This window comes from Perognathus longimembris, chromosome 17, assembly GCF_023159225.1.
Source record: "Perognathus longimembris pacificus isolate PPM17 chromosome 17, ASM2315922v1, whole genome shotgun sequence".
Lineage (NCBI taxonomy): Eukaryota > Metazoa > Chordata > Mammalia > Rodentia > Heteromyidae > Perognathus > Perognathus longimembris.
In genome coordinates this window covers 30,499,126-30,520,138 of record NC_063177.1, presented here as the reverse complement: position 1 = coordinate 30,520,138, position 21,013 = coordinate 30,499,126, and the positions used below count along the sequence as shown (strand labels likewise).

At 42.1% G+C, this 21,013-nt stretch overlaps 1 protein-coding gene and 1 pseudogene across 2 annotated transcripts in view; both read right to left on the bottom strand.

The window, feature by feature from the left end:
• The window catches only part of Mmd (monocyte to macrophage differentiation associated), a 29,997-nt gene extending 9,282 nt beyond the window's left edge, over window positions 1-20,715 (bottom strand). For both annotated transcript variants that reach the window (XR_007213714.1, XM_048365656.1), the window contains exons 1-6: window positions 20,479-20,715; window positions 13,252-13,333; window positions 9,741-9,901; window positions 6,289-6,363; window positions 4,650-4,751; window positions 1,873-1,942 (exon numbers count right to left, since the gene is read on the bottom strand). Coding sequence is in view for 1 of the 2 variants with exons in the window: in XM_048365656.1 (XP_048221613.1) it covers window positions 1,873-1,942; window positions 4,650-4,751; window positions 6,289-6,363; window positions 9,741-9,901; window positions 13,252-13,333; window positions 20,479-20,504 (516 nt within the window). In the remaining variant the exon portion in view is untranslated. The remainder of the gene's footprint in view (window positions 1-1,872; window positions 1,943-4,649; window positions 4,752-6,288; window positions 6,364-9,740; window positions 9,902-13,251; window positions 13,334-20,478) is intronic.
• On the bottom strand, window positions 11,805-12,628 carry LOC125365526 (annotated as a pseudogene).
• Window positions 20,716-21,013: the final 298 nt, after the last annotated feature.

Here is a 21,013-nt window from a genome sequence, read left to right as displayed (position 1 = left end):
ATTTGGGCTAGGAAGGATACTGGATAAACCTGATCTTATGATACCAGAGGGATTCCAGTTGAAATTCTGCTGTAATCATCAGTAACTTATCTACAGAGACTGCTTAGATTGCTCTGGGTGTCCTGAATTGCCCTGCTAACTCTGGGCTGTCACGGCAAATTTTTTCACTTCAACCATTTGCCTCTTCTCTCAACATTCTCTTTGTTTCCTTTGCCAACTAGAGATAGGCACTTTTTTTTTTTTTTGCCAGTTGTGGGGCTTGAACTCAGGGCCTGGGCACTGTTCCTGAGCTTCTTTTTACTCAAGGCTAGCACTCTACCACTTGAGCCACAGCACCACTTTCAGCATTTTCTGTTTATATGGTGCTAAGGAATCAAACCCAGGGCTTCATGCATGCCAGGCAAGCATTCTACCACTACTAAGCCAGATTCCTAGCCCAGGATAGGCACTTTTGATGCTAGTTAATTATAAAAATGATCAAAACCCACATATTTCAGAGAAATATATATTTTGTTGGATTTTCCTGACATACTGTCTGAAAAAAATCAGAATCCAGGTTAACCCTACCGGTGTTTTTGTAACCAGGCTACCAGTATACATAGTGTGTTATAGCCACATGGTGTACCTCTGAGCCTTAGAGTGAAATCTCAAGTATAGTACTTCTGACTACTACAGGCTGAGAAGGGAATTCCAACTAATTCAAACAAAACACACTGGCTTTCTTTCATGAAAATTGTGATTAATACCCAAAAAGTTAGAATATAAGACACTGGAACACATAGCTACAGGAAGAATTAGATTGAGCTGTAAGACTGGGATGATATATTTTTGTTTCAAAGCGACAGATACACATTAGATTTCTGAACAGTAATCTCATGTGAAATGGAATTCAAAATATGTACATGCAACTGCCTATTAACAGTGATTTAATGTTTCTATCCATCAAAGTTCTGAAAAAGGAATTCTCTTAAGTATTTATTTGTGGAAGCAAATGATCTTTTTTTATTTTTCCTCTTGGATTTTGAGACAGGGTCCCCTAGATGGCCCAGATTGGCCTGTCACAATCTTCCTAGTAATGGCCTTTTAAGATCTTCTGATTCTTAAGATTTCAGAGGCCAGTAACTTATATTTTCTTCACTACAACCAACTTTGATGTTTACTTTCTTATAGAGATTTAAGGTTAAGACGCTAATGAATCCAATTAGAAATACACACAGTCACATGCATTTTTGGGAGAAGGGTGGGGGTAAAAGTAGCAGTCATCCAAGAAAAACAAATATAAAGAACATCAAAAGGAGAGAAATATACTTACATATACAGCTTCTCCAAACCCTAATACAGTATTTTGTCCAAGTTGTTGGCACATTTTGTTATTTACATATATTGTTTCATTCAGTTTTTTTTCTAGGTAAAATATTTGTTGTAATTTCAAAAAGAAAACTTATGTATTACATCTATGAGCATACACAAGCCCCAGTGACTTAAAAAGAAATATGGAGAGAATGGTGGAAGGGGTAACATTGATTAAGATGCACTGTACTCATAAAACTGACATGTTGAATCGAAATCCCTTTGTCAGGGCTGGGAATATGACCTAGTGGCAAGAGTACATGAAGCCTTAGGTTCGATTCCTCAGCACCACATACATAGAAAACGGCCAGAGATGGTGCTGTGGCTGGAGTGGCAGAGTGCTAGCCTTGAGCAAAAAGAAGCCAGGGACAGTGCTCAGGCCCTGAGTCCAAGCCCCAGAACTGGCAAAAAAAAAAAAGAAAAAGAAAAAGAAAAAAAGAAATCCCTTTGTCCAACTACTAAAGATAATTTTTTAAAATTAAAAAACGAAGGAGTTAAGTAAATTATGACGTTGTTTCTTACCATTGATGTAACCACCAAGGCTGGAGAAAACCCCATAGTGAGATAGAAAAAGAGCTCAACTACTTTATACCTGCAAGAATAGAAATAGGGTTATTTTATTTCTTTAACACAGGTCATTTGCATACCAGCTTTTCCTTGTTTATTTTGAAAAAGGAAAAAAAGTAAACATCAGTATTCAAATGAAATGCATTTCCCTGCAGGAGAATGAGTAGGCCTCTACTTTCAAAACTCCACATGCTACAGAAAACGTTTTCTGCCAAACGTGGTTGCAATTGAACCCGATCCACACTGTCTTTCCCTGTCTGGTGTGACAGGGCCTTTGCCACCATTTCAACCCCGAGCTATGGGAATAGTAACGGAATAAGATGGAGAGGTGGCCCAGGCCACCAGAAGACCAGCAAGTCCTATGGGAAAGGCATTTGAACAAATTTAAGTGTTTAAGATGATCACTTTAGGCTACAAGACATCTCTATTAAAATTCAACATAATGTTTGAATATATTAAAAATGTACTTTTCTGGGCTGGGGATATAGCCTAGTGGCAAGAGTGCCTGCCTCGGATACACGAGGCCCTAGGTTCGATTCCCCAGCACCACATATACAGAAAACGGCCAGAAGCGGCGCTGTGGCTCAAGTGGCAGAGTGCTAGCCTTGAGCGGGAAGAAGCCAGGGACAGTGCTCAGGCCCTGAGTCCAAGGCCCAGGACTGGCCAAAAAAAAAAAAAAAATGTACTTTTCTTAATAAAAGACAAACATTCTTCAGTTGGAACTTCAAAAATGATTATGAGCTGGGTGCTGGTGGCTCATGCCTGTTATCCTAGCTACTTAGGAGACTGAGATCTGATGTTCGTGGTTTGAAGCCAGCTGGGGCAGGAAAGCCCATGAGACTCTTATCTCCAATTAACTACTCAGAAAAAGCCAGAAGTGGTGCTGTGGCTCAAGTGGTAGAGTGCTAGCCTTGAGCAAAAGAAGCTCAGGGACAGAGTTCAAGCCCCAGGATAGGCAAAAATAAAAATAATAAAATAAAATTCAACATACATTTCTATCAGGTCCACCAATGCCAGGATCAGGTTTTATTATACTCAGATCTATACAGCTTAGTGCAGTCCTAAGGCTTGCCAAATTGGATGGCCAAGGTGAGTCACACTTCATTTTAGTATTCTATACTCAGAATCTACCATGAAGTAGCCATCAGGGAAAGAATGGACTCAAGGATGTGGCTTATACCACAAGACCTGTTAGGGAAGAAACAATAGCTTCCTTACTTCTATTTTAGCCAAGGATACATAATTTAGGGTTTAAGTCCAAGACAGCAAACCAGTCCTCTGCATTTATGTATACCACATAACACCACTTGGCACTGCAAATTACACTTCAAAATATTTAAGTGAAATTCAAAGTCAGAAAGAAATTAGAGAAAACTACCATTTTCTTCTAACGGAAGAAAACAATTCTTTCTGACAAAATACAAAAATCATGTCAATTCTGAGAGCCATTCTGTCCAGTACCATGGACAAAGAATTTAAAGAGCAATAAATTAATAAATCCAATGAATTTTTTATGATTGTTTCTCAAATTCACAATGAAAAGACTACAGAACAGGAATTATAACCTGAAGACCTGGACTCTAATTTTCCAGATTACTCACATAGTTAGTGCATATTGTAAATATTCTCAATTTTTAAGCATGAAGCTGAAGTGGAAGACCTTGAAGGTCTCCTCTAGATCCAAGATGATAAATTTCAGGAGGCCTAAGCTGGGTGCTGGTGGCTCACACTTGCAATCCTAGCTATTCAATTCAGCAGGCTGAGATCTGAGGATTATAGTTTGAAGCCAACCCAGGAAGAATCCAAGGGCATAGCATTCTTCAATTCATATTTATACACTGTCCTTTAAGATCATTTTTCCTGAAGTATTATTAAAGAAAATGCAAAGATATATAAGAATACATCTATCATTTCTAAATGTATGCCCTAGAATTTGGAGGTATAAGAGTCGATGGTAAATCTGTAACCACAGAGAAGTGAGCACTGTGCCCACACAGGCCATTCAGGTACATTCGGCTGAAGAGATATATGCACCTAAGTCTCACCCTGTGGGACTCTTTATCTCCAGTTAACTACTCAAAAACTGGAAGTAGCACTGTGGCTCAAAGTGGTAGAACACTAGCCTTAAGCAAAAGAGCTTCTGGGATAGTACCCAGGCCTTGAGTTCAAGCCCCATGACTGGGGAAAAGAAAATTCAGAACGCCTTTTATTTATATTGCATAACACTTACAGCTATGAGGTATGAGTAAGGGGTTAAATAGTTGTGCCAGAGGGCTAGGATTATGAGAGTTTGATGTACTTCAAAATAGTCCTTTTCTCAGAGAAGCCTATTAGAAAATGCTCTAGATTTTCATCTAGTCAATTGCTATACTGGGCCCTTGGTGTTGGTTACTGTCAATCTTCCCAGAAACCCTTAAAAAGGATTACTTTTATTATGATTGTGCATTCCAGAGGATAAAGCTAGTTTGATTAAGAGACGGCTTCAAAACGACTGACCACTTTTATTCTCAACCACATTATACCACGTTTGGGCCATTCCCATAGCAATCTAGCCACCCTCCAAGTACCAAAGATTTACTGAAAGTGTGGTAAATTGTTTATGTGATAAGTGTGATAGTGTTTATGTATTTCTACTATTTTAACGTGTAAACAAAAAGAAAATTACACTGCAATGCAGGTAAAATTTAGAACGTTAACTTGAAAACTATTACATATAAATGATTTTCTCTTACTTTTCATGGTAGAGAAATACATAAATGGTTCCTCCAGCTGCCATGAGCCAGATAAACCAACGCATATGAGATGCCAGGGGTCCGAGTTCACGGAGATTTAACCTATAGAAGTAAACATGAAAACAAAGAACAGAAAGGATGAATGAAGGGAATTCACAAAACTGTGTTTTCTTCTCATCATTGAAAACAAAATATACTAGGAGAAGGAAAGGAAGAAAAAAGCAACAAGGAAGTGCAGGAAGTATTTGAGCAACTGGGGTAAAACTCACAACTCCAAGATAATAACATTGTTAGCCCCAGAATGGGTTGAAAATAAAACTAGCTGAAAAAACAGACATGCAAAACTGGATCCCTGAACACCTGCTATACCCCACCTTCTCTAGCTGGGGTACACTGAGGGAAAGGCTTGTTTTTGTTGTTGTTTTTATATTTCTGAATGTGTATCTGGAAGTAGATTGCTTACAAAGCTTAATAAGAACCTTTCACAAAATCCTGAACCAGATCACATAACCACATCAGCTACCTAATACACATACCCTGTGTCTCCATTATCAGATTCTCTGACAAGGCAGAATATGAGAAGAACTACTGCCACACAGTTTTCGAAGACTTGTTAGAATTTAACCAGGGGCTGTTGCGGGGTCTGAATTTCCAATTGCTATAGAAATTCATGTGCACTAATGTCATGTTAAATTTTTTTTTCTAAAAAGAAATACTCTGGCTCTGATTACAAATGGCAAAGATACTTCTTGAGTATCTAAAGCCACAACTGAGCAAATTATCTACTTTGATATCTGATCCCTTAGCTCACATCCTATTATTTTTTTAACTTTATTTACTTATTTTTTAAATTGAAGTATATTTCACAAAAGCTTATGTATTCTTGCTCCGATATGAATCAGACCTATAATTTACTAAGAGGAGTTGGGGAGAGCTAGCACCTGCTTTTTATTCTAACAGATAATTATATTTCTTTGAATGACTAACACTGCCTTAGCTAGAATCCAGAGGCCTACTATTTTTAATGACTACAGCATATGAACATCTGTTTAAAACTGGGACATGTCTTTTTTGACCAAAGAAATCGAATTGGGATTTAACAAAAGATTGTATTTGATCTGCACCAAAACAGTAGACAAAGGAACCTGAGCCACTTCAGGCATTTTAAGTCGTTATTTGGTTTAGTTTGCTTACTCAAAAGAAATGAGACTAAGTGAGGACAGAGGAGCCACTGTGTTGTGAAATCATTTGAAGACACACAATATAAAAATTAAGTTTAAATAATTAATTAACTAAATGTATATTTCCACTTGAAGAATCCCATCTCCAAGTATTCTGAGGAGAGTATATGGAAGGATACAGGTGACCAAGGTTATAGATTTTGAGAGAGAACCTACTACCTACAGGCAAGCTCTCCTCACTGCCTCTTGGGACCACCCAATGCCTGAATCACGCATTTTGAACATCACCAAGATTCTCCCCTTCCAATCTTTTGACTCAAGTAAATCAAATTGGGGGAAAAAGTATGTGTGTGTTGAGAGGAAGGGTAGGGTATATGCATGAACGGTGGAGGCAGGGACAGGAAGAAGAAAGGAGGTATGAATGACTGAGTTATAAAAACACAGAGATTATATCTTACCATGGAGCATAAGAAGCAGCAATGAAGAAATAGATAACCATCCTGTCACACATGTGAAAACAGTGCTCCACTGTCCTGTGGGGAGAGAATGGGAGCGTACACAAGTTACACTCTGATCGTGTCCAATTTTCAGACTGGAAGAATGGGTCGCCACTCCTCTATGTTGCAATTTCTATTCTTGTTCTAACTCTTCATGGTATCTACAGCTTGCCCTTTGAAGCCACAGCTGTTGTCTTGGGTGCCATAAGGCTCACTTTCTAATTTTTTTTTAGGTTACAACAGATACCCTTACCATGGGCAAGAAACGACTAGAGTCCCCACAATAGCTGAGAAATCTAAAGTTAAAACAAATACAATGTCTTTTCTGGCAGGTTCTATCCCTTTGAGATCTTATCTAATAGGAAGACAAAATTCCTTGAGAAGAGATGACTCCCTAAGATCTATCACAGTGCATGGCACAAAGTCCTGGTGGTCCAGTAAACCAACTCTCCAAAAGGATATCATGTTCTTATCTTTTCAGAATGTCTTTAAAGAAGCCTTGCTTTAACCCAAGTGTAAACAGTTAAATTATAATAAAGAACACTCAAGACTGGGCGCCAGTGGCTCATACCTGTAATCCTAGCTACTCAGGAGGCTGAGATCTGAGAATGGAGGTTAAAAGCCAGCCAGGACAGGAAAGTCCATGAGACTTTTATCTCCAATTAACCACCCCAAACTAGGAAGTAGAGCTGTGGCTCAAGTGGTAGAGCGCTAGCCTTGAGAAGAGCTCAGAACAGCGCCCAGCCCCAAAACTGATAAAAAAAAAAAAAAAAACTCAGTAATTTAGAAACAACAAAAGGGCATGTACCTTAAGTGGGTGGCTGCCTGAATTTCTAAGGAAGTCATTCCTTAAGAACAAAAAAAGGGGAGGGGATCAGGAAGTGTACACACAAGATCTAGCTCACTGAGATGTATATACAAAAAAATAAAAATTAAAAAAAAATCTGCCCTTACTGAGATAACTGAAAAGTACCAGTGCCAGGTATTATCATGAATGTATTTTCAATTCCCCAGGGGGAACTAATTTGGTAGAACACCAGTTTGGCTATGTCTTACCACATACAGAACCAGTCAAAACAGACTGATAAGGATGTGCTAGTGAAGAAGTAAAACGTGTGTTCTGAGAAAGAATGACTTCTAGTCAGCAGTCACAACTTACCCCCAGGTCACAGGTATAAAGACACAAACACTAAGTCAACACTTCTCAAACTGGACAAGGTATTAGAATCACCTGGGGAGTGTACAAATGTAGCTGTAGACTCCAGGCTAGAAGATGCCGGGGGGGGGGGGGAACAGAGGGAAGGGGGGGTCTTTGTTTTTTTTCTTTTAAGCTACGGGGAAGACTGATTCTTTGAAAGGGTTAGGGCCCTTCTAACAGTGCTTTTTGCACTGCTGCACATGGTTAGATCAGGTAGCCACACTTAAGTTTTATTCTAGACCTGTCACTCACCTCTAACTCTCAGTATTCTTGCAAGTAAAATGGAAATAATCCTAGAGTATGTAAAGCATTACATGTGATGTAGTCCATGTATTTAGCACATGTATCTTGCACATACTAGCATATGTATCTAACATGGTTTCAAGATAATTGCTAATTCCCTTCTCCCACTTAGACTAAGGTTTTATTTGATACTTACAAAAAAAGGAATGCAGAGCAAACCTCTACATGTGGCTTATGATTCTAGCAATGCACTTTCCAGGTTTAAGAGTCATGTTTCCATTACACCTTCCTCTCCAGCCCCTGCCAGGGAGGCCCTGAATACTGAAGTAGGCATCTACAACTCTTTATTGATTCAGAAATCTAGACATCAAGGCCAAGGCTGAGGAACCACGAGCACAGGACTGTGCCAAGAAGATAATGAAGTGCTCTGTTTCCAGACAGGCCTTGGGGCCCTGCAACCATAAGAAGCCAGGAACAGAACAAAACCTCTGTGGCTTTCTTGTGAGTACATCCCACGATGTACTTGTGAGTCAATGCTGTGGTTTTATTTTAAGCCCAAGGAACTGTCACCTTATAGGGAAGGGTGGCAGTCTACCAATTGTGCAATACTGTGCAGGATATGCTGAAAAAGACACAGGGTTAGAAGTCTAGGGACAATACAGTGCTGCTGCTATCCCTGATCTGGGCAAATGAGGTCACTTCTAGGCTGCCGTTTCTCCAACTAAAAATGAATAGTATAGATTAAATAATCTGAGCATTCTTTCTAGCTTTAAAACTCATTTATTTTTTAACATTCTATGAAATCAAACAAGTTTGACTCTTTGGTTATTTTAGGTTTCTTTTTGTTGTTTGTTGTTTAGGCAGTGTCTGGCTTATATATAAGCCCAGGCTGGCTATGACCTTGCAATTCTCATGCATCTGTCTCCCAAGTGCTGGGATTATAGGCATATCCACAACATTCAGCCCAAAAGGTATTTTCAAGTATTACCTTAAATCGCTCTTCATCTGTGGAGTCCTTCTCCTTGGAGAAGATAGTTTGCACCTCTGGGCTCAATCTATTAAATTAATTTAGATTCTATTTTGTAAGCAATTCATTCCAACCTCGGTGGTGTGCTATCTTTCCAATTAGGCTTTCACGTAGAAAAGGCACACTGTTATGTCTTTCTCTTTGGTAAGCCAAGAGCCACAGTACTGTCTGGAAAGTACCTTGCTGGTGGTAATGGCAAAACATGCTACTTTTGTTTATTTGAAGTTTTTGTTGGTGTTGTTAGATTTTTTGGTTTTTGTTTTTAGAAAGTCTTGATAGACAGCTCAGGCTAGAATGGAACTCTTGATTTTTCTGCCTTAACCTCTTGAGTGCTAGGATTACAGGTCTGTGCCACCACATGTAGTTAAAATAAAATATGCAAGTTCCTTATACCACAGAGGCTTATATGTTCTTTTGCAATTTTCAAACTATTTCATATATATTTGATCTTATTCACTTACCCCAATTGCTCCAGGAATCAGGTATTTATAACTCCTGTTTCCTAACAATGAAGCCACTGAGGGTCTATGAGCTAAAATAACCTGGTGCATGTCAAGTAGCAGGACTGGACCCAATGCTTACATGCTGACTCCACATCCAGTGCACTTTAGTGAGGAAACCTCGGCGCTCTCTCTCTTCCAGCATCCTAGTGAGTGTGTCCCAGCTGGAAAGTAGCTCTCAAGATTTTAAGGCCTAAGACTTTGGGAGCCAGTGAGGTACTGCTTTTAGTTACTTCATCAAAAGGCCTGCTTTTTCTTAGAGGCACAAGGGGCTGAGGAGAGGGATCCTCAAATTCTATCCAACCCAAAGAAAATGTCCTGGTTTATGGGATAGCATCAACCCAAAGGCAAGAACGTGTCTACTCTTCATAAAAGATTGAGAGGTCACAACAGCCTAATAAATCAACTACTTTGGCCTGCTACATGAATGTGCCATCCACAGTACCTTAAGTGGCTCTTTTTCCATGATATAATGTGGAATACTGTGGAAACGATGAAGAGGGCACAGAGGCCCATTCCATAAATCCATGCCGTTATCTTCTCCCAGCAATCATCAGACAGCCGATGCAGGAGGGCACTGCCCACAATGGCCGGAACAATGAGGAACTGAGGGAAAGGTAGACAGAAAGTAAACATCCTGGCTTTTAAGACAATGGGGTGTTTTTTTTGTTCTTGTTGTTATTCTTTTTTTGCTAAAAACACAGTGGTTTAACAGAAGCAAATTTAGAAAATGAGTTGAAAAATAGGTGCTTTCCTTCATCATGAGTGCCCAATGAGGTTGCAACTTGCTGTGCTGAGGCAGGTATTGAGATCTCAACCCATGAGCTGTGCCAGGCACTGGGAAACACAAATGGGCCAAGACGCAACATTACTCAACTGTTGCAAAACAGATGTTCTTTATCCTCATTTCACTAAACAAGGGCACACTTCATTCTAATCTGTATAGACAGCCTTCTCAAGAAGGCACTGATTTTCAAATATTCAGTCCTGTAGCTCACACGAGCTACTGAAATGCCAATATTTCAGTAAAGGATAAGCGAATAAACCAAGTCTGTAACTATTATCATGTATAAAACATACACATTCCAAATCAATCATTGAACTCATTTGTTCTGATTTTTACTTTGTCTTCATTTTACAAGTTTGAGTTTTAAAATTGTTGTTATTTAGTTTTTAGTAGTATCTTTAAATCAAAGAATAATCTAATCCCAAAATTAAATTAAAAAAATTAATGACACTAGAATCATAAGATTTGTTGAAGACTTATGTATTTGACTGGTTGGATTTTGGGTGTTTTTTTTTTTTGTTGTTGTTGCTTTTGTTTTTTGGTGGTACCAGGGTTTGAACTTAGAGCCGTGCACTTGCTAGGCAGGTGCTCTACCATATGAGCCACACCCTCAGCCCAAGAATCATAGAATTTCGATTACTATGCCATATTTCACAGTAAATACAGACACAAATTTCAATATTAGATGCCAGTGTTTACAGTGACCCAGAGTAACAGGAGAATAGGGACAGTAGTATATGTCTTTCATAAAAGAAAACTTACTTGATCTTAAAGAAATGTTTTCTATTTTGAATTTATATTCTTTCTATGCTTTTTACCTTAAAGTGGCCTCTCCTTAATAAAATGTAAGGTAAAGTTTGCATTCTCTTTTACAAATTTCCCTGGTCTCTACAATCCCAAAATCTGGGCTACAGTTTAATAAAATTAGCTTTTCTCTTCTAAAATATTAACAAGAACTGTCAGAGAGCTTTTATTTGGTTTCAGTTTATATATTGTTCTTTAACCTTTATATATGTTATATATAAGGTATATATATGTGTGTGTTACATAAGTAAATATGTAATATTTACAGTGTAATATATAAAGGGTCACTAGAAATGAGGGGTAACAACGTTCATCCTAAATGTACATTCCTGAAGGAGAGCTGCATCTCCACAGACAGAGCATTTGACTATCCCAACGCTGCCCACAGCCACTAAGCTAGCCTCAACATTTATCTCCCAAGGAGTAAATTGACTCAAAGGTCTCACAGACTTCAACTTCCAAAGGGAATAATAACAAAACCAAAGACAAAAGCAAAATTTACGATCAATATAAGGAAATGGCCAACTACTTGGCATTTACAGGAAAATGAATACATGCATTTTCACAAAGAGGCATGCAAAAGGAAGAAATGTCCCAAAGGATCAACTGTTGATTTCCTTTATACATTTTTCAGTAAATCTTTTTCTTTTCTTTTTTTTTTAATAAAAAAAATTGTATTTACTTAGAAGCATTCAGAATGTCAACAAAACAGCTGCAACTTTTTTTTTCAATTACAGAGTGGTATTCAGTTAACAGAACAACAATTATTTCGTATAAGCTGCGTCAGACAACTGAAGATGAAAAAACTACTGTCCCCATATATAACTAATTTGTGCTGTGCACCAACAAGAACCTGCTTTAAATTTCCATGCCAATTTACAACCCCCATACTGTACCAGGCAAGGTTAGTGGCTATTGAAAATACCACCAGGACAGGGCTATCTAAAGACACATTCGGTAGTATGTTAACTATACAAAAAAAGACACTGTACAGTTTAAAAACAAATCTTACACAGCCTTACATTTCAATTTTTTTTCTTTAAAAGGACTGAGTTGTGTACAGGGGGGTTAAATGCTTTATAGACAAGAAAAACACTGTGCTAGAACCAACTTATTCATCATCATCCCCTTCATCTTCATCCTCTTCATCTTCCTCTTCTTCCTCATCCTCTTCATCTTCCTCATCTTCCTCCTCTTCCTTCTCTTTCTTGCTCTTTTCAGCCTTCACAACCCCCTTTTTGGCTGCATCAGGTTTTCCTTTAGCTCGATAGGCAGCAATATCCTTTTCATATTTTTCCTTCAGCTTAGCAGCCTTCTCTTCATAAGGCTGCTTGTCATCTGCAGCAGTGTTGTTCCACATCTCTCCCAGTTTTTTTCACAACATCACCAATAGACAGGCCTTTGATTTTAGGGCGATACTTAGAACAGAACAAGAAGAAGGCCGAAGGAGGCCTCTTGGGCGCATTGGGATCCTTGAACTTCTTTTTTGCTTCCCCTTTAGGGGGGATATAGGTTTTCATTTCTCTTTCACCTTGGCCATGTCTTCAAATTTCCCTTTTTCTTTAGCAGACATAGTCTTCCACCTCTCTGAGCACTTCTTAGAAAACTCTGAGAAGTTGACGGAGGCATCCGGGTGCTTCTTCTTGTGCTCCTCCCAGCAAGTTTGCACAAAGAATGCATATGATGACATTTTGCCTCTCGGCTTCTTAGGATCTCCTTTGCCCATGTTTAGTTTTTCCTCCGCGAGGTGCCTGTCCGGCTCTCACTTGCCCCTGCGCTGTCTCTATGGAGCTCAATGTACTGGGCTGTGAGAGCGGGAGCCAGACGCAGCCCAGTAAATTTTTTTCTTTTGAAGGATGTTTTGGTCTCATAAGGAAGAAGCATATTACACAAAAGCTCAGGGACCCTATCAGCTCTTTTTTCAGCAGTCTAGAATATGATCTATTCTGAACGTCTGCTGTGGGGGGTGGGAAGATGTGAGGCCCCAGTTCTGAGGGATCCTTTGGCTTAATAAAAATAAAATGACAGGCACTTTTTCAACTATTACAAACTTCCCCTGCCTAACAAACACAGAAGATTGTCCTAACATTATTGGTTTCTTTCCAGAGGTGACAAACAGATTTCTTTGGTTGTCTTCTGACTAAGGTACTTAGTTAATATTCTTCTCTTTAAGGATTGTTAGGAAAAGCAAATAAAGGACAGAGCAGATGCACTACTTTCTGGTGGCAGGGCCCACCACAAACATCCGGGCAGCTAAGTCCACAGAAATAGGTAAGTCTTGGCTGAGCTTGGAGAAACAATTACTCCTTCCTTCAACTAATGCCCTGTAGGGAAAAGATGGCAACAACAGAAAACATGTACTTACTGCATGTGTGTAACAGTTAGCGGCATGTTCATAACAAGTTGGTTTGTAGCGGCCATTCGCTGGGGCCGGATGGTTCATGAAACTGTAGAAACAAAAGGCCATCTTGTGAGCAACGCTCAAGGTGTGTGTTTCTATCTATCCTACATGAAGACATAAACCAAAGCCGTTGAAAAGGTTTCTGCTTTCTCTCTGAGAAAGTACAAAGGTTGATATAGGTAGATCTTTAAGCCCTTGTATCCCAGGATGAAAAATCCTGTCCTACTAGTTTCCTTACATTGTACGGCCTGTTTGGGCACAAGATAGCTTAAGTAATACTTGGCTAACTGTAGGCAACTTAAATAGGGAGGCACATTTTCATCTTCATTCTTTCTGAATAGAAAGAATTAGCTTCCAAACTCAAACTCAGGGCCAGCACTTGATATTCTGGCTGTAAGAATCCATACATACACACAAAGAAGATTATGTGCCTATATAGAGAAGCCTGTTAGACATATAGATACATGCCTGTATTCCGTACTGCCTTTTGGTCCCACTTTTTTTTTTTATTGCCATTAGCAGCAGATTAGAAACACAAGATTTGCAGGACCAAACAGAGGACTGATCTCTAGTCTACTACGGTGTGTCTATGAGGTTGTCCTACCTCAATGCAAGCCAAACCCACATCGCGGTTACAGGAGGCATTCTGGATTGTTCTGAGGTCTCTCAGGAGGGGAAATCAAACAGTGGTCTAAGTAAATCAGCAAAGAATTAAACACAGAAAAACAGGGAGTAAAGAGCCAGGACAGCATTTGGTTCTGAGGTTCATCCTGTTAATGGGGCTTGTATAATACATTATCCTCTGCTCAAGCTAGTTTGGTAGGATGGGGCTTTAAAAACAAAAATTGGGCCATAAAAGAGTTCTAACCAGTCACTCATGATTCATGCATATGATGACAAAAATGGCACCAGGATGAGTCAAATAGCAGAGCCAAGTTGCCACCCACAAAGTGGGGAGGGCCTAAAAATTTAATGATCATGTCATTCTAAATAGTGTCCATTTTTTGAACAAAAGACTATGCAATGCTTTCTCCCTTCTTAAGAGTCTGATGTGCTTAGATCAAATAAACAGAAATGCAATGGCAGAGGCTAGTAACTCCAAGTACATAGTTCTGACTGAATTGAGAGAAGACTGGAGGTATTTCATTTGGACCACCCATGGGTTAGATATTTAACTAGTGTGTAAAACATGTACTGAACAAGATGGCTTAATATCTATTGAGTGAAATACATAGCTAGCAGGCTCAGAATTTATCCAAGCTATTCTACTACACCAATTATCTCAAACATCTTTCTTTCCTCCCTTGACAATCCTTTAAATTATTTCACTGATTTCCTAAGGGACAAGACTATTGCTATACCACCCTTATTAGTAAAAAGAAAATGAATTACTCTCTTGAGAAAAGTGCTTTCAGCTTATCCCAATGTCACACCATCATCCTGAAATGAAAAAGCAGAGCTCTTAGTATCACACACTAGTAGGAATTTCAAAGGGCAGAGAGTGAGGTTCCAGCATGGATGAGGTTAGATGAAAATGCGAGGGTTCTGTGTAGGGCACAGTAAGTAAGATTTTTCTATCCACTACCAAGCTGCAGAATGAAATAGTAATTTATACCTCTGGCAACCCATTCTAAAAATAGACCATTACAAGGCAATAGGGATAGGCATGCACAGTTTCTCTTACAAGCAAAGAAGCTGGATAGCCATGTTTGTGACTGTGTGGTCCCCTGCCCATTAAGAATAATCCTGATTAAAAATGAAGTAGGCATTTGTAGGTGGAAATACTCCTCTCAGCAGTCTTTCCTAACAGATAAGCTAGAATTCAGGCAATAAGCAATAGTAAAATCAACTATGCTCAGAACATTTGACTGTCTTGGGGCCCGGTGGGATAGATAGCACAGTGGTTCTATGGGGAAATGATAATACAATTTTTTTTTCCATTTTCTCTCTTAGCCTGCCAGGGTGCAATCAAGCCTCCTCTGCAGCCTTTCAAATCATCCCTAAGATCTAAATGGAAAAGCAGATATAAAATGCAAATCAACTCCCACATGCTGAGCCTAGTCTCTTCCCTGAAAAAGAATGAGAGACTTACTTTCAAGTGTTACCGAAGATGGTGAAGTACTTGGTATAGGAAGCCGTCTCTGTTTAACACAAGTAACCTAATGACTACACCTGGACAGAGTAGCCAGCACACTTTTTAGAGGGCCTAGGGAACAGTGACTTAGTCCTCAGAATGGGAATCCCATTCTTAAAAATCTACTAGCTAGGCAGGGTTGTTCATTCATTATCTCACTTTCTGTTAACATTCTCTCCTGCCTCCCTTTGGCCCAGCCTTTTACCTGCCAATCTCTAGGAAAAGAATTCCAAAAGTACGGTGAGAAAGAACAGTCAGCGAGCAGTTCAGGGACAAGTTTTCACACATCAGTACACCGTAAATCCCCTCCAAAGAGCAGCCCTAAGAAAAGTAGGTCCGCAACCCACCCGCAGACATCTGACGGTTAACATCCAATCCCCACAGGTTGTCTTTTGAGTTCTCTGTGCTGTTCATTCTCCAAGTGCTTGTAGAGTCAACACCACCTTCAGAAGACATTCCACCTCCACAATGCCATAGCTCCAACTTGACTTCCAGACACCCAACATCTCAAGGCTTGCTGCCTTCTCCAAGCAGACCCTCTTTCTTTACACAGAAGCCATGAAAACCGCCTAACACACACCCTTATTCCAATTTAGAGGTTGGCTTCCCAAAGTATGTAGGTAACACACTATGACAGGTTCATAAGCCCAGTGTGATTTGGCTCATATTCCTCTTCCTGTCTCAGGGTGCCATCTTCCTGTCTTCCCACTCTCTAGCTATACCACTCATTTCTACCCCTTCATCACACCACTGCCTTAGGACATTTGTTGTTTCCTGCCTAGCACATGTTTCCCCAGCATTCTCAGCTTGTTGTGGGCATGAAATTTCACCTTCTGAGAGACCATTTCAAGACCATCCTATCTAAAGTGTCACTTCAGACCTTCCCATCCAACCAGAGCCCTTAGAACAACTAGCAAGATTTTGATTTCTCAGGGTTTATTTTTACTCCATCTTTCTCCACTGTCTTCTTCAACAACGCCATTTCCAATTCTAAGCACCATGCCTAACCTATGGTCAAAGCTTTGTTAATTGATGAATGAATAAGAAGACACATTTCAGTCACTGTACTATACCGTAACAGAGATGGGCCAGTTAACTTAGTTTTACTAGAGATTCAGCAGGTTATTTGTGTAAGAAAAGTTAAAGGCCAAGACAACCATTGTTTTAAGGGGTTCTGTGGCACCTTAAGATGACCTTGTAAAAATGCACCATGCCATCAAGTCCCCCTTTGGAATGTATTTGTTCAGAGTGTGTAATATCAACAGTGGTAATTTGACTTAATTACTAAATGAGGAAGGAAGGTGAATAGCCCCTGCCTGAGTCAGTTCTTCAAGAACACACAAAAAGACAGCAGGCAGCCTGAGAAGACACCCCAAGGCTGTGGAAGAAGATGCTATCCCCACGCAGTCAATTTGAATCTTGTCAGTAGTCACTAGACTAAAGATGAGGAAAAAAGAGAATCTCTTTCTGTGAACACAAATGTGGCATTGGGAGGGAGATAAAATGAGCTAGCTGATAGAGACAGTAAGACTGAACTTTTTGGCCCACCCTTTCCTTAGCTATGTGGCTTTGAGAAAGTACCCAGTTATTCCCCAAACCTATTCATTCTTCTATTCTAAGTGTAAAATGTATGTCTTCCAGGGTTACAGTTGAAGATGAGGAATATACAAAGATCAGCCAGTGTCTGGCACAAACGGGCACTCAATAAGTGGGCAGTTACTGCCTTCAGTCAGATGGTATAAAGGGGATGAGGGAGGGTCTATCTGTCTCTGTGTTTTTAAATGTCCTGCAAGATTCAACTGTAGACACATAAAGCCAGATAGAAACATGCCCTTGGAACTTTTCACATCCTAAGCCTTTGGAGAAGCCATGATTGTGTAAATAAAGCCTTCTACTAACCTTAGCAGACTGTTTTTGGCCTTCCTACATAGAAATGGCAGGACATTAGAAGCTGATCCAAAACCAGAATAACCGCCAAGTTTCCATCAGAAACAAACCAGCAAAGGTGTTCTTGTGATTTGTAACCAGCTACAAACAATGGCCTAATGAGATTGTACTCCAATCAAAAGCTCCTCAACTGAGTCCTGGTAAATCTACCAGGAAAGAGAGAGCATCAGTCCACAGACAGTAGGCCCCTGTGTAATTCACCTACCTTTACCATCTGGCGAGCATGTTGTAAACACACCTTTAAAAGGTGTACAATGGGGGGCTGGGGATATAGCCTAGCGGCAAGAGTGCCTGCCTCGGATACACGAGGCCCTAGGTTCGATTCCCCAGCACCACATATACAGAAACCGGCCAGAAGCGGCGCTGTGGCTCAAGTGGCAGAGTGCTAGCCTTGAGCGGGAAGAAGCCAGGGACAGTGCTCAGGCCCTGAGCCCAAGGCCCAGGACTGGTAAAAAAAAAAAAAAAAAAGGTGTACAATGGGATTTTTAACATTTTTAATGTGTCATCTGTTAAAATCAGGACTTGCTTTGTTATATTTTTATCTACAGGCTTTCCCCCCCCCGCCCAAGTTCAGACTGATGTTCAGAAATAGTTCTCCAATTTAGCCTGTAGTAGAAATGGGAAAGTATGGAATCCTTCACATCTTCAGACTATCAGAGTTAGATGTTATCAGGAAGGAAATTGTTAAACAAACAGCCACAGAGAGCAATGATGCGCAGCCACTACACTAAAAGAAAATGTGTGTATTTTTCATCTTTAAATGGGTACAATAGCACCCAAAATTGACCGGGTGCCAGTGGCTCACCCCAGTAATACTAGCTGTTCAGGAGGCTGAGATCTGAGGATAAAGGTTCAAAATCAGTCCAGGCAGGAGAGTCATGAGGCGCTTAACTAAAATGAACTTCAAAAGGTCAGAAGTGGAGCCATGGCTCAAGTGGTAGAGCACCAGCCTTGAGCTTTTAGAAAAGCTCAGGAACAGTGCCCAGGTGCAGAGTTCAAACCTGTACACATTAAAAAAAAATGTCCAAAAGTTCACTACAACAGAGCTAGTAAAGATTAGAGATTATGGGGGTGATAAATGAAGCTAAATACTGCCAAAATATAGGTTATCTGAGACTATAAAAACAAAACAAAGAAACCTGGGGGGGTTACTATTATTTTAGCAAAAGGGGAGTAAGAGTGAGGGGGTGCAAATGATTGGAATACATAGTGTAAGCATGTAGAGATATAAAAATGAAATCCCTTTTCCCGTAACTAATAAAAACTAATAAAGAATTAGAGATTACTGGCCAGCCAAAAGATAAACCAGCTGAAATAGTAGGATTCTAAATGAAGCTTGGGTTGGTCTTTTTTTTTCCTTCTTCTAATTTTAGCACTGTTTCTCTTTAAAATTTTTTTTTTAATAAAACAGCTTTTCCCCCCTTTCTTTTTTTAAAGAATCCAAAAGGGTGGGAGAAACAAATGTTAAATAGGAAAGGGTAATTTCACAGAATATATCCACCATTCTCTGAAAACAGGAAACACACAGATGTGTAGACAAGTAAAACCAAATCAAACCACAGGGCACAGGGCTTCCCACCACCACCTCCCATCACACCAACACAAATGGTACATTCTCCCTTACACACACACACACACACACACACACACACACACAGCATTCACAGGAGACCTCAAAGCTTCCAGAGACTAGCACCGTGGTTCCCTTTTGCCCTTAGAAGCATTGGCATGTAGAGTTCTCACTCCCGGGGAAACGAGCCAAGAACAAACACTAAATGATGAGCACAATCCAAGTCTACCCCTCTCTCGGTGGCACGGGCCCAACTCTCTTCCTATGCGTGTGTTGCCTTTACCGAAGGGTAAAAGCCTCGAGGAGGAGTGAAATACACCTGAGTGCGTGGGTCCTGGGAGCAAAGAGACCAGAAAGACAAAAAAAAATGCATCTCACAGATTTCTAAAAACTAAAGATAATGCCTCATAATTCACTAATAATAACCTCCCGGGACCACTTCGTGCTTTTCTTCTCTCTGATTGCCGAGAGGTGCTCGCTAAGTTAGACTGCTGGGGTGAAGGCTGTGGGGGGAGCGTAGGGGCGAGGGGGGGGGGGACGAAGGTGGGGGCACGGCGGGGAAGGAATGCCTGGTTCAGACAAAGGGATGAGGAGGTTCCACCAATACGGGAAAGATGAACTTTCACCCACTTAAATGAAACCGAAAAGCCCTGAGCTTCCTCTGGGAACCTCGGGCCGGCAGCCTCCAACCATGCCTGGCGGGCAGACACCAGGAGCGGCGCCGGGCCCACCCTTGCCCCTCGGGCCTGGGCATCCCCACCAGCTCTCGGCCGCTGAGCCGCAGGCCTGCCTCCCGATGGTCCCTCCACCTGATTTCCCAACTCAGCGTTTCAAATACCGGCCTCTTCACCTCAAAGTGCACGTGCCCCCTCCCCAAACCCCAAAAATAGCACCGCCCTGGGATGTCTATGAAGCCCGAGGGCCAGCTAGGACACCGCCAGGCTAAGCTGCAAACCTTGGTAGATGTAGGGTGTGCCTCAGTTTCCCTGTTGATACGGCAGATCAATCACAAGGCACGACCCCTAAAACGTCCATGTCACCCCCTTCTCCGCTTTTCAGTTCTCCCGGCGAGAAGCAGCAGGGAGAGGATGTTCCGACCACCCCAGGTGACCCCCCTCCTCAATCCCGGGGTGGGGGGTAGAAGGATGTAAGAGGCCCAAGTTTGGCTGGGGGGGGGGGACGCTGGGTGGCACTGAGGCCGGGCTGGCGGGTGGTTCGAACCCCGCCCGGATGGGGATCGGGAGAGTGGCGCCCGGAGGAGGAAGGGGCTGCGGGGAAAGAGGGCTCTGGGCTCGGGCGCGCAGTTCGCGGGGGTGCACCTGGGCCAGGAGCGAGCTCCCCGGGGGACGGGGATCGCCCAGGAGGGGGTGCAGGGCGGGGAGAGTCCCAGAAACCAGTCCCGACCAGGGCGCGGGATCCCCGGGGCATGGACTCAGGTAAGGAGCCCGGACCACGCAGCCCCAGGGGGGTCCGGGGAGGGGGATGCGGGGACCTGCGCCCGGCTTGCACCGCAGGGCGGGCGGGCGCCGTCTCGGCTCACCGCTGGAAGCGATGCTGGAACCGCATTGATCCTCCGCTCCTCCGCGGGGGCCCGGAGCTCCGTCTCGTCGGTGCCGGCGGCGGGGCGCGCGGCCCTCAGGAGCATGAGCTGCTCCGGAGGCCAAAGCGTGCCCAGCAGGGGAAAAGCCAGAGATGACCACGCCGGGGGTGGGATCCGGGCAGGGGTAGGGGCAGACCCGGCGGCTGGGGGCGGGAGGGAGGCCGCTTAAACGGCCCGGGCACCTCCCGCCTCCCCAGCTCCTCCGCCCCCGGGCGCCCGTGCCCCGCCCCGGAGCCCGGCTCCACCCCCTCCGCTAGGTCCGCCCACCGGCGTGTGTCCTCAGCCGCCGGCGCGTCATCACCCTGAGGAGCCAATCAGCGCTTAGAGCGACGCGGGCCCGTGAGATGCCATTCATCCGCGGAACTGAGCGGCGGGGTGGGGCCTCAAGGTGAAGGAGGCGGGGCGATGGGAAAGGGAGGGGCGCTGGAAGGGCGGGGCTCTTCCATAAAGCTTTGAGGTGGAGCCAGAGCAGAGG